At 40.6% G+C, this 14,482-nt stretch overlaps 1 protein-coding gene across 6 annotated transcripts in view; it reads right to left on the bottom strand.

Moving 5' to 3' along the window:
- Nucleotides 1–14,482, bottom strand: part of LOC131676869 (mushroom body large-type Kenyon cell-specific protein 1) — a 398,326-nt gene that overhangs the window by 196,066 nt on the left and 187,778 nt on the right. Inside the window, exon 2 of one of the 6 annotated variants that reach the window (XM_058956243.1) lies at nucleotides 12,219–13,499. The exons of 4 other annotated variants lie outside the window; for them this stretch is intronic. In XM_058956243.1, the coding sequence (XP_058812226.1) occupies nucleotides 12,219–12,228 (10 nt within the window). In that variant the 5' untranslated portion in view covers nucleotides 12,229–13,499. Of the gene's footprint in view, nucleotides 1–12,218; nucleotides 13,761–14,482 lie in introns of those variants that run through there. One more of the 6 variants, XM_058956242.1, reaches the window with a different exon arrangement.

Here is a 14,482-nt window from a genome sequence, read left to right as displayed (position 1 = left end):
TATCCTGTAGTCAATGATACACAAAAATCAAATCAAAAGTTGTAAAAACACACTTATTCTTGTTTAAGCATCTCAATGTAGACTAATAAAATACTGTCATACTACCATTATAATTATTTTCGATGCTCTACACGACAACATTGATATTAGTTCGCGTAGTGCTTTCGATTTTCGATAACAGAGGGGGGTCGGGTTTACCCAACGGTCGGATTTGTCCCACCTTACCCTAATATGAATAATATGGATTAAATTAACTCTTTCATACCTAATTATTTTGTGGCATATATAGGGTTCCAAAACCGTTTTTCTTAAAAGTGTAAGAGTAAAGAATCGCGGAAAACCTGTTTTGATCAAGATAGATGCTTCTCTAGCAGTGTTAGAAGCTGCTGAATTTTTACACACTAATCCTTAATACACATCTCCTGCAAAGTTTTCAATAGTTTGGGCAGAAAAGGTAGCCGAAAGCAGTCGAAATTAATAAGATTTATCAGTTTTCAAAAATGTTTGAAGAAAACGAAGATATATCAAAATATATTTTTTCACCGATAACTGAAAATGTCTCTGGCAGCACTGCTCTACTGAAATCCAATCAAAGCAATTGTAATAACTTGAGTTTTACGGATCTTTCTTGTACCTATTAGCGCTCAAATAAACGGTGATTGTCACAATTATTAGTTTTACTTTTTTGTGAAGAAATCTTGTCCAAGCCCAAAGTTATACTGCTATATTTGTCCCGTTTTCTATCTTTATGGGATTGATTGGCGAGCATGGGCAGTAAAGCTATTTGAAAATGTTGTTCTTAAATAACAGGATAAACAGAGAGTTAATAAAATCAATAAAATGAATGGAATGAATAATATAAACAAAATAAAGAATTTTTATCACAATAAAAATGTTTTCTGTCTTTTTATCATTTTTTCATTTTGTTTGTTTTTAAGCAGTTAAATTATTAAAATGAAAAAATCAGCGATGTTAAAAAGTAATAGAATTAATAGAAGAAATTATATTGTATCGAATTAATGTTCTAGATGAAATGAATAAAGTAAATGACTGAACAAAATTAGTCAGATTATTAAAATGAATAAATGTGTGAACCGGAAACATATCAGAAAAAATATTAGAAAAAAAGTGAATAAAATAAATTAAATGAATAATTCGAATAAGATACATAAGATAATAAACTGATCGGAATGCATACAAAGAATTAAATGAATACAATAGATAAAATTAGGTCACATAAACAAAATAAATAAAAACAATGCTAAATGAAAAAATCTTTAAAATGAAATGATCACATATTTATTATTAGTCAAATATTTAAAATGCAAAAAATAAACCAAACGAATATAATACATTAAATGAATGAGCTGGAAAAAAATGAGAATATTTAATAATATTTTAAGAACGTTATTGAAATGAAGTACATGAATAAAACGAATTTCACGAATTTCAAAACCATTGTTTCAGAATATTCTGAAATGCTTGTGAAAATCCCATTGCAAAGAGCACGTTTTCGTTCTTCTTTTCTTGACGGAATTTTTAGGGTTATCTGGTGTTTCTACTTTATTGATGGTCCTTAATTAGTCATCAGAAAATATAGAAATCAGGAATTTGTTTTGGAATTAAAAGATATCTTTTTGGTTACAGACATCTGAAAAATGATTTTGTATAGAATGGAATTTTCAGGTCCAGTATTTTAACACGTAATTAGAAATAGTAAACTGAGAAAAGGCCACCTGTAAATAGTATTCATTCGCATTGAAATATCTAGAAAAGAGTGTCAAGTGTCCAGGCTATGTTGGCAATTATATTATTGTCGATGGCATAAAACTCGTACATGCAGTCGATTACAATGCAGTCTTTTTCCACCCATCCTTATTACTTGCGAATTGTTTCATTCGGAACTCTCGTTCTGGAGATATGGGTTAATGAGTCCTATACAAAGCAATACCATTGCAAAGAAATGGTTCAAACTACCAGATTAAGTACTTAAATTCATCGAAAAACCAGTTAGTATTGAAAGTACCTCTGGACTCCTTTGAGACACGAACATTCTTTAAATTACATGTCGTATTTTTTCGCAAATAAATATGCTTTTAGTCACATTGATCATGAAAAATGTATATTGGGGTTTTCAGTACAACTCAGTGTCAGTTGTGAGGAATGGTAAATGATGGTTAGAGCTGTGACATTATTTTTGTTTATAGTGCGAAATTTTGATTCCTTAAATCTTTATTTTCAATAATGCAACTGATAAATTTTCACTGCAATTTTGTTATTCAAAAATACAGTTGCTCTTGGTGATGCTACGAGTAGAATATGAATATGAATTATATTAGAAATCTATTTTCTCACTACTAGGAGGATTACTTGATGTATTCATATACCATCCAACGTTTATCTCACGAGTGAACGCATTGCTCAATCCAACGGGTAAATACATCAACTCTGGACAATGAGGGTGGATGTAGCGTAGTTGGTAAATCGATTGCCTTGTACGCAGCGCACCTGGGTTCGAGTCCCGACCCCGCACATAGGGTTAGAAATTTTTCATAAGAAACTCTGGACAAATTTGCACTTTGAAGTGAATTTACACATTATTTTGTCTTTGAAATGATCTTGCTTATTAATTTTTTGAGAAATAGGTAATTCATTATTAAGTAAATTCACAAAATGTTTTCGGAATCAAAATCCTTGAATCACGCAGATGTGTTTGCATACCCGGGTATTCAAAATCGGTTTAGTTTTGACCCTAAAAAACCAGTAAAGCAATACTCTGTATGGAACGGTCTAATTTTTAGTTAGTGGAAATTGGTAAGCGAAGAATGAAAATACAAAATGTTTAATATCTCCGCCGCTCGTGAACGGATTTTGACAATCTATAGCTTGTTAGAAAGGTATTTTCATAAACTTTTTGTTTCTGTTTATTTCACGCGATATAGTTGCCTTGTTCGAATGTTATTCGCTTCAAACCTGCCCTGTTTTGACAAAATTACCCATATCTCAGAAAGTAAACAACATATCGAAAAACAAAAATAATAGTGTCAAATGGGAGCGTTAGGCCTTTCATTTGAAACTAGTTTCATTAAGATCGGTTCAGCCATTGCTGAGATAATTACATGACATTTTGTACATACACACATACACACATACACACACACACATACAGACATTGTCTCAATTTGTCGAGCTGAGTCGATTGGTATATGAAACTCGGCCCTCCGGGCCTCGGAAAAAGTTTTCAAAGTTTAAGCGAATCCTATACATTTCTTTTGTAAGAAATGTAAAAATGTAAAATTCAGTTCTGCAACGACACGAATAAACTAATGTTGAATGAAGTTCATGTTTGACAATTCTCGGTGGTTCGTTTACTTCGTCAGTTGCGTGAGTTCGAGTGCAACGGATGTTCATTTGTGGAATTCGAACTCACGTAACTTTCATGTAAACAAGCCGAGAATTGTCAACAGGGATGCCATCATGCCAGATTTATCTGGCACAGCAAGAGTTTTTTGCAGCTTCCAGACAAAAAGACAAACCTCTCATTCTGCCAGATTTTTAAATTAAAAAAGTGTTTGCACACACATTTTGGAAATTTGGGGCATATTTTCCAAAATTTATCAAAAATCGATTGATAAATATTAATGACTTTGAGGTCGCTGTTAAGTGACAGATTTTGCCAGACAGTTTTAATTGATCTGTCAGATATTCTTTGAAAAATAGTGGCAACCCTGATTGTCAAACGAAGTTTATCTGGCTGATTTTGTAGGGTTATGTCGGTTGATGTAAAACCTAGTGGGCATGCTAAATGAACATTGTATTGTCGCAAGGTAGTAACGGATCACACCGAAATATAGTAGGCGCTGCGGTGACTCTCGCGTTCACGTCTCAATCAATAACTATTTCTAATAGCTCATTTACAATTACAGAAGCAAAGTCAAACCACAGGAATATTGTTTCGTTTTCCTTACGACATACCCAACCTCAACCGGCTTTGACCGCGCAAAATATTTTGTGTTTCCGCAATAAATAATTCGGCACCATTCCTTTTTAACATGAATAGAAAGGCCTACGGACAATTGCCCACAAAAGGTTTAACCTCACTTTTTTTGTACAGCACGGAGAGCTTCGTTATATGGACTTAGAAGTTTTTAGATTCAACCACAGTATTAAAAATTGGTTTCAAGTTGATATGAATTTTTACCACTGAACTGCCATTTTTTGCTTGGATTGCGTCATCATGCTTTCGTTCCATGTTGCATGAAACCTAGCCGGAAAGTAAATTCGTAACTGCAGTAATGTTAACACTATTTCAATTGGATTGAATAAAGTCGCGATTTTTTTCTTGATCGATTTAATCATGCTCTGCACCGTTGAAAATGACACCGGATCAGCACATTTTGTGGATTGCTCTGCAACATCTACCATGTTGGCACCGCTGTCAGGTAGTGATAGTCAGAGTTGCCACATACACTATAATGTCACAGACTTGTTTAACGATTTTTGGTCACAGATTCTTTTTTCACAGGTGACAGATTTCTTGATTTTTTTTAAATTACTGCCTTGTACAGATTTTAGCAGATATTCCGATTTTTCACAAATTTCTGTAGTATTTTCAAGAATTCTTTTTATTTTGCGGCATCACAGATAGTAAAGTATTTTTTTGTGTACGAACGGGAAAGCTCGTTTCTTTAAAACATTCTATCGAGGGCATTTCTTTTCATTATTATTCATTTAAGCATTATTATGACAAAAATCTTGCTAAAACTGTTCTATAAACCATAATTTTTTACCAATTTCCGAAATTCTCTTTCAATGGGGTTTTATACGCAATAAAACAATAGAGCAAACATAAATCTCTCCCCAAGGTTGAGGGGTTTGACGGCACTGCAAACATTATCAGGCATATTGCGTGCATCAGCGCTAAAGAACAACTGCTTTAGGATGGGTATTGCATTACACCTCGATAGTGGTGCATCGAGGAGACCGAGAGTACTGATACACAACCATGCACTGCTAGGCCCCATGCAAAACTGACTCAGACATCACTTCGTTAAAAGTTTAATAACTTCTTTTAACATAGCCGGATTTACTAGCAGTCTTCGACAAAGTTGTAGATAATTAAAATATCTTTCTTATTTTCACTTACAGTGATGATACGTTGTATACAGTGCCACCTAGCGGCGAAAATACGAGCTAGTGAGTTTTCTCCATGTAAATTGTTGAAAAATCCAATATAAACTTCAGGCACGTTGGTCCGGTAGTTAGACTTGTCCGATTTGCTTCAAATTTGGTACAAGTACTCCTGGTGGGACTAGGAATCGACTGAGGGGTGGGCCGATTGAGTTTTCAAAAATTCATCATTTTTCTGGGCAGTCTAGTGAACATGCAGGTTATCAAAGTCACCCCGGAATACGAATACGGACATCAACTTGAAATCATTTTTGAAAAAATAGCTGTAAGCGGACAATTTTAGCTAAAACCATCCAATCTTGTTCTCCTTACATCAGTACATGGTTTACAAATATTAAACTTGAAAAAAATATATTGCGTCCAAAAATATGCAATGATTACTTCGAAAAGTGATCAATGTCACCCCGGTTTACGGTACTTCTGGTGATCAATTTGTGCATTTGCTTCTATTCATTCGGGAATGTCGGATTGGATAAATTAGGGTACAATGAATTTACCGACGCACGTGAGTCATCCATTCCCGGCCAGCATAGCATGACGAAAGTCTAACAGCATGCAATTGTCTATGCTATAAGGATTTGTGCCCTTCAAGTGCAAAGACGGGTTTTACCAAAAAAAATTTCGCCCTAGTGAGAAATTTTGGTGTTTACCCAATTTTCCTCCTTAGGGTGAAATATAGCATAGTGCTTTCGCATAGGCCTGCTAAGCCAAGACAAGTTTCGGCTTCACTGTGTCTCATCGGCATAAACAGAACTTCTGCTCGGACGGGACATCACGTATGATCATCAGTCGTTCGATTGAAACACAAAGTGTGTTTTAGTTGTAAGGGATTTGCGTCAAGCCGGCGCTAATCTATTCCGACAAAAAGTTAGTGTCGGTTTCTGATGAGGCGAAGCCGAAGCGCACCCGTGTAACATGCAATTGTCGTTAATGGTAAATATACAACATTTGCTGCATTCAGACGAGGTTGATTGCATGTTACATGTGTTTTTCTATTCTACTTAGCTAGCCTGTTTCTTTTGTACATCTATTAGTTTAGCTTTTCTACTATTGATGTATACCAAAATAGTATCGGTCAATTTATACACTTCTAATTCAATTCCTTTTATTAGTATATCTACTATACGCTATCTATACTCATATAGGTACAAACGCTCGGGACTTTCGCGATAACAGAAACGCGACCATGCAATTGCAATAATCCACACATACTTACGCCCGCGATTACGCGTACATGAAAAAAAACCCCGGTAGTAAACGTAGCATCTTTAAACTTCCAAACGCGGTCTCAAACATTAACCCACCACTCGCGCGATCATGAAACGGTCACGTCCGGAAGTCTTACCTCGATCCTAGCAGTGTGGACTAATGTTTTCAGTTGAACCAATCAAAAAAGTTACGCTCATATTCACTAAACAACACGTTCCATGGTGACATGACCTGGAACTCTAGTGATATGGGTAAACAGACTCTCTTCTACCATCTGTACTACACACCAAAAATTAAGCATCAGACTCACGGTTCGCGCGCGATTGAACAATAATCGAAATTATACACGCGAAGTCACATACACGTGACAAAGACGTTAATATACAAATGCTTAAGCCCTTCGCGACCATCCACGGCACCTACATCCGCGATCTCGTAAACATGACAACGTCCCGGTGATAAAGTGAATGTCTCAGCTACAATAAATTTTCAAACGCGGTCTCGAGCGTGAACCTAAAAACTCCCGCGGTCGCACGATCATGAATCGGTCGCTTCCTTGATATCAGCAGACTAGGTCCATGCCTTCAATTGGATCAATTCAAAAAAGAAAGCTCTTATATCCACTGGACACCACGTTACATGGCGACATAATCGAGGGCTCTAGTGATATGGGGTAACATACTCCCTGTCAGAATGTGAATTGTACACCGAAAACTAACTATCAGAATGGAGGTCCGCGTAACCATCCAAGAACGCACGCTTATACAGGAATGGCCACACAGTCTTGTACACGCGAAGTCACATGAACGCGAGCACACGTGACAAACACGTTAACATACGAACGCTTAAGCCCTTCGCGGTTAACAACGCACACTTACGTTCGCGATCGCGCAAACTTAATAACACCCCGGTAATAAGGAGAACGTTATAGCACTTACGAAATTTTAAACGCTGTCTCAAACGCGAACCTACAAACGTCCGTTTTCGCGGGCTCGTGAATCGGTCACGTCCGGAAACCATTACTCTCTGTCCTAATAACTTAGGTCCATACATTCAGTAGGACCAATAAAAAAATAAAGCTCCTATCCACTAGACAACACGTTCCATGGCGACATCACCGGGAACTCTAGTGATATGGAATATTTCACGCTCTTTTAGCATCTTAGCCGTACACGAAAAATAAAGTATTAGACACACGGTCCGCGCGGGATCATCCAAGAACACACGCCAATATGCGAAAGGCACACAGTTATAAAATAGAATTTATACACGCGAAGTTACATACACGTTAGCACACGCGACATACAAACGCACACGCGATCGAACACGTAAACGTACAAATGCTCGAGCTCTTCGCGATGATACACGCGATCGCGAGTCCCTACGCCCGCACATACCTGAACCGTACAATGAATATCACATTCACAATCACGGCCCGCTACAATTGGTCTAAAGCAGTGTTTTAGTGGGCGACATTGCCTGTCTCGTCTGAAAATTGTACTATGTGAGTCTGACGGGGAGCCCTTCCGAGAACCTAGCTCTACAGCTCCAGTAGGACAACTCTCGAAAAACAAAAATAGAGCAATAGAGCAAACAATAATATGTGGAAAACGGCGCCGGTTGTTGAGCGATACCACTTCTCATTGCAGTCAAGGTCGTTGAGATTTCTGGCGGTGAAAAATGTGTTCCTTCGGAAGGGAAGTAAAGCCGCCCTTGGTCCGGCAGTTCCTGTGTTGCAGTGTGGACAAAGGCCGACGGAAAATAAATATCAAAAAAACATATGTTGAAAGTGTTTTCTCAACCACGTTTTAAAGAAAGTTTGCTTGTCTTGTCCCGCGCGAAATATGAGTCTCCATCGTGTTGTTGTTCCAGACACCAATATTCGCGCGTGAGACAGAACTCACTGTTTAACCTTAGGGTCATTCCTATCTATTCAAACCCAGGTGAGCTGCGTACAAGACAATCGATTTACTCACTATGCCCGCCCCCAAATGATCCTTTAATATTTATACGGAAAAATATTTAAAATGTAGTATACTTTGGAGGGAATGACTGTTAAACTTAAAATATCAAAAAGAGCCCGAAAAAATTCGACCATAATTAATTGTATGTTTTTTGACGGAAACGCTTTGTAATCCTGCACATATTTTTGAATATTGAGGAATGCTACAAAACGAGCTTCCGTATATAATGTTAAATAGCGTTCCGGGAGATGCTTCGTAGTATTACTTATGGTTAACAATGTCTGGACACAGACTCGTTTGCAGGTATAACATTGTTTGTCAAGTTGTGGAAAATTTAACAAATCAACAAAGATTTTTGCAGTATTGCCACAGATTAACGCAGATTTGACTACGCATTACTTTTCTTTTCAATGTAAGCGTCCCTTCCCAAAATTTCGGAAGAAACAGGAGAGAGTTTTTGAACGTCAGTAACTTCTATTGTACTGAACGAAATTACACAACCAATTTGTATTAAACAGATGGAAAAGTATGCACTAATTTTGTACTAAATTTCGAACAATGTACGACTTCTGTAAACAACGCCGCAATTGATTTTCAGAAAATCTTTCGGCAGCAACGCGAGGAACCGGAAGTTTCCAATCTGTTACAGGAAAAGCCGCCAATTTGGAGCACATTCGTCGTTCGCTAGTCGAATGAGAAGCATACGGTCTTTTAAGACCCACTAAAATATTCAAAGAAATGTTGCATACAATGCGCTTCTAATGTTTTTTTCGTTTTGAAATTTAAACAAAAGTTAATGTCTTGTTGAATTACCAATACTTTTGAAATCATTCTGAAATTTTATGTCGAAGGAATCAAGTCATTACGATGAACATATTCTGATATATTTAGGATTAAAACGTAGGTGTTGGTGGTACACTGATAGTGCTGACCGAATTAATAAATTTCTGCAATTAATTTAACCCTTCTGTGTTAAAATCGTAATAATATTTTTATAAAAAATCCTTACCAGTTACAGTTTTCGGCAAAGTTGTTATCTATATTCTGGACAAACTTTTTACAGAGCTGCTTTTTTAGTTTGAGTGAAATAGCGTTCTTTAATTACGGAGATGCAAAAAAGTACTGTTTTCCATACTAATTTCCATAAAATCTTTAAACGCAATGCACAAATCCGGGGAGCAACCAATCGGACCCAAATTTTTACAGTGTCATTTGGGACGATAAAAAGAAACTCCTCAAAGTGATGTGCTGAGAAATGGAATATGTCGAGCCTATTCTAAGGTTCGTATTTCGATTCTACCTAAGAAAATTGAATTATAGACGCCTGGTTAGTAGTGAATCGAATATGGATGCAGCTTACACAACAATTTCTTTTATCGAAACACCGTAAGTTGTTCTAAAGTCTCGATCACGTTATGGACCAAGTAATTATTCATCCATACCATCACACGTTTCACAGCTCCGTGGTTTAATTGAACATGACTGCACTGCACTGTACACTAAGACCGAGAGAAGAGATTTTTTTTTGTGGAGAACTCAATTAATTTTTTCAATTCCGTGTCGATGACAGACTGCGTTTTAACCTTCCGGTAGTCGCGCTAGTGCACTGAGTGCACGCTGCTTTGAAAATCTAGCGAAATCGTCTTAGGCCACCAGCGGCTGCTCGTTCAGTGGGCCATAAGCGCGACTTCCTGAGGCCTTCCAAAGAATGTAGCATTTTGAATTCCTTTCCTGAGAACGGCGGCAAATTGCGGCCATTTGAGAATCGCATCAAGTTATATGGACATTTTTATTTATCGGAAACTATGTTCAAAAAGTATGGCATGAGAGCGCAAAAATTTTTTTTTCTCGTTCGCCTTCTAATCTGAGTAAAATTCATTTGTGCAGGAGGTTACAACACTTATTTGATTCCGTTCTAACAAAACGACAGTCGTTTCCAGTCGCACTAAGCGAAACAATTGATCAAAACCAATTTACCACCGCAAGGAGAAAACGGGTTACCACTTTTCCGAGCGAAGGGCAATATATCTATTGCTAGCATAAGGATTGATTTTTTTGTGTTTCGTCATCTCGTCAGTAACTAGCACCAACTATATGTCTAGTTAGACGATGTATCTAAACCAGTACGCAAGTTAGCACTAGTTAGACAGAAAGAAATTCCAAACTGTTCACCAGACACATGTGGACGTCTAAAGCAACTGACTCGTTCCGGGAATCAAATGATTGATACATTGTCTAACTAGACACCCAGTTGGTGCTAGTTACTGACGAGATGAATTCGAAACACAAAAAATCAAAATTAATTGAAGTTAGGTTTAATGCGCAAATTGGTTTAATCCAAATTCCTCCTTTTGGAAATTAATATTGCATAATTGCGTTTTGATTTCGTCTCATCAGAAGCTGGCACAAACTTAGCACCAGATTTTCGCTAGATCCAAGATGGAAACAACAACCGCAAGACTTTTTTTTCTAGAACCTACCGTGAATCAAAAAGAGTGGCACTGTTGGAATTTAAACAGCCAAGGATCAATATGGATTATCCCAGCCCTAAGCAAGTCAAAATTCCACCCTTCCACCATTCGTCCGTGTCGGTATTGTTCTCTACCACAGCAAGACGTCCTTCCAAATCGCATTAAACCGATCCATATGCTTCCAATTACTTTGTTCCACATTTACAGTGCATCTTCGGCTTGGATGCGGTACAGAAAAGAAAAATCAATCGAAGCAATCCATCGTCTCGTGCCGTGCCGTCAGTTTCCTTGAGGCGCGCACTTACGTACACACAGCCTCACACACACACGCACGCATACCTCTACAAGGTGGTGCAGAATTAATGAGGAGTACGCGACAAAAAATTCGCCAGACAATATGCATGGACGGGTGATTTTCAACCCCCTTTCCCCAGACAAAAACGACGCCGATTCCCACTGTACCCGTCTTTGTCCCCATTCCCCGTTCCCGTTCCGACACGGAACAAACACATCCACAGCTCCGAAAGGGTTGTTCCTCATTCGAAATTCAAACATATGTTTCCTCACATGAACAACACACTCCGGGGCCCAGGAATTTATCTCCGTTTTCGACGACGACGACGACGACGACTACGACAACGACGACGTCTACGGCGCCGTCTTCGGCGTAAAACCGCACCATCTCCAGTCCCCGCGTTGTGCATCTACACGCAATACCTTGTGCCTAGTGAACATACAGAGTGTGTGCGGTGTGGTCTAGAGATGCATCTCGCATCACCGCTGCAACCATCAGGAGAAGATGATTATGCATTAAAATGCATATCCTCTTGCATCTGATACCACCTCGTCCCCCTGGACCCACCCCAATCCCTGCGTCACGACGAGTTCGGTCCATTTCCCGCCTTTGCCAACAACAGTGACTACAACAACAACAACAACAACAACAACCTCACACTTGGTTATCGTCACCGGGTCGCGGAATTCGTGCCACTGTGCCTGTCAGCATCGAACCACCACGGGTTCAGGGTTGACTTGGCTCAAGGTTCCCCACGCGCACGATACACAACACGGACGACGGCAGCAACTACAATGCTGAGACGGACCCAAATTCTATTCACTCCGGTTTTTCCCCGATTTTCAATCGTCACTCAACAACACCGTGTCAACTGGTTCCGCACACTGTTCACTGAGTTCCGCTAATCCTTTTGGCTGTGCGCGGTATTCACCCATCATCACACCGTGTCCGGTTCACAGTAATAGGCTAGCGTTTTGTTTTTGTTCGTTCACAGGGTTCACTTGTTCGTCGTTAACTCTAACTCTAAGCCTCATTCACCCTTCCCACAAAAAATCACAAAAACCTAGTGCGCAGGTTCAGGACACTTACCACTTTTCATTTAGGAAGCTTTTTTCCAACGACTTCCCCCCGGATCACATGAAAAATCGCACATACACACCCGTCCGTGTGGCTCCGGATTTAGGGGCCACTTCAGCTTCTACACACGTACGCCGTACGCTACTCTCCTCCGTCGAGGATTCGCCGGAAACGGAAAAAAATAAAACCGAAACGATAGTGTGATCAACTGAACCCTTATCCGCATCCGGCCCGGACAAGTTCGCAGGATGATACGTTTACGCACCGTCAAACGGGCGGGCGTCACTCATTCAACAATTGTCGGATAAAACGTAACGGAACTGCTGCCTCCTCCGGCCACTGTGTCACTCGCATTCATTCGTAGAAACTCCGCGCACAAAACTCACGGGCATCGGAAACCTCGAACCCAAAAAGCCCCTAGCGCGCACACCACTGTAACGGAAACTCAAAAGCGTAGAACTACTGCGCGGCCCGAGCCCCGTTGACAATTTCCAATTTAAGAAAAAAAAACCAAAAAAAAAAAAATGTCACTCAACTAATCTTCACTGAACTTCTTCTGCACACCTTCTTCTTCTTTTTCTCATCACCGAAATTTCGTGCCCGCTCGGATCGGATCTCGTTAGGTGCGTGGGTCTTCTTCCGCTTTCTTCTAGCGCGCGCGATTGATTGATGGGCTGCTAACACTCCGGGCAGGTTCTTGGTCGCCTACTATGGCGATTTTTCTTCTTTTTCTTTTTGGTACTAAGTCAGCAACAGCTTCTCGCACTTCTCTGTCATCGAATTTTCTTTTTTTTTCACACGTTTTCGGGTTTTTTTTCTCTATGTCCCCCCCACGCGCCCACGGCACGGGCTGCTTCCGGTTGTGTTGCTGTGTTCACGCGACGTTCTGTGCTCCTTCGCTCGGTTTATCTCTGTCCCGCGCGCGCTACTACTACTTGGATACTGCTCTCCCCGTACTGCTGCTTTTCGGTGCTACTTTTCGCGGAGGAGTGTTGGAGCACAACCGTGTGTTTTTTTTTCCTCTTACTTTCGGGTGATTTTCCTTAATTAATTTTTCCGTTTTTCTTTTTCGATAAATTGACACAAACGGCGCAGCAGAACGCAACAAAAAAACTCGATGAAGAACGAACACTCGCGGAACTGTAGTGTGCGGTGCGGCGGTGTGCTAATGAAGGAAAAACGGAACGGAACAAAAAGAGATTTTCGGCTCTACTCGGACGCTCACACTCGGATCGACTCGGGCCGCGTCCGAAATTGCGTTCCGGTGCATATCGGAGCAGTGCGTTTATGCGACTAAAGGGAAAATTTCGATGATGAATATTACACAGCTGCACAGCACACTGCGATGACGACGAGGACGACGAAGACGTTGACGATGACGAGGGTGAGAGGAAGGGTGGATGATGGCAACGGTGGCTTCTCAGAATGCTCCATCGTCGAGAGAGCGAGAGCGAACGAACGAGAACGGGTAAGAGCGTACGCGACACACTGCACTTTAACGCATCAAGCCTGTGTTGGTGCATATGCACCCCAAACTCACACTCCAGCAGCAGCAGCAGCAGCAGCAGGGTGACACGGTCCGGAGTCCGGACCCGGCAATGTCCATGAAAAGCTTTAACTACAAGTGCATCTCCGGCGGAAGACCATCAAAAAAGCTTCAATTCGGCACCAACACCACCCCGGGACTCGCACTGCTGTGGCGCGTAGCCACGAAGAGCTACACGGTTGGGTTGGGGGGGAGGGCTAAACCAGACCACCCGAACCCGAACACAATCAAAACGTGCCAAACACACTGACGCAAGTATGCGCGCTGGGCCGAAAAATTTTCGGAGCGCACTTTTTTTTTCGTGCGCTGGCTGCCCTTCCGCGGATTTAGGGGTGTGGGAGAGAGAGAATGACACCCCACAATACCCTGCTAGGCGCTACCACTACTTGCTACGACGCGAGCGGTGAGTTACTTGCCGCAGATGGGATGGAAAGGGACCGAACGAGAAACACCCGGCGCACACTAGCGCATGCGATTCGGTTGCATTTTTTGTGCACTTTTCACCTCCCAACCCGTTCCGCTGGGGTCTCCGTTCCAACGTTCGGTCAACATGAGCGAGCGAGATGGCAGTGGTGGTACATGCAGCGATTGCATCGCTGCAAGTGTGCGCTTTAAAATGAGACCACCTAACGGTCGGTATGGGCGAAAACGAGACGACCAGGGCACCGCATGCATCGGGATTGTACACACCACTGCACAATTCACTCAAACCACCTCTCAGAACAACCGG

Source organism: Topomyia yanbarensis, chromosome 1 (genome assembly GCF_030247195.1).
Source record: "Topomyia yanbarensis strain Yona2022 chromosome 1, ASM3024719v1, whole genome shotgun sequence".
NCBI lineage: Eukaryota > Metazoa > Arthropoda > Insecta > Diptera > Culicidae > Topomyia > Topomyia yanbarensis.
This window is presented reverse-complemented; position numbering and strand designations above follow the sequence as displayed.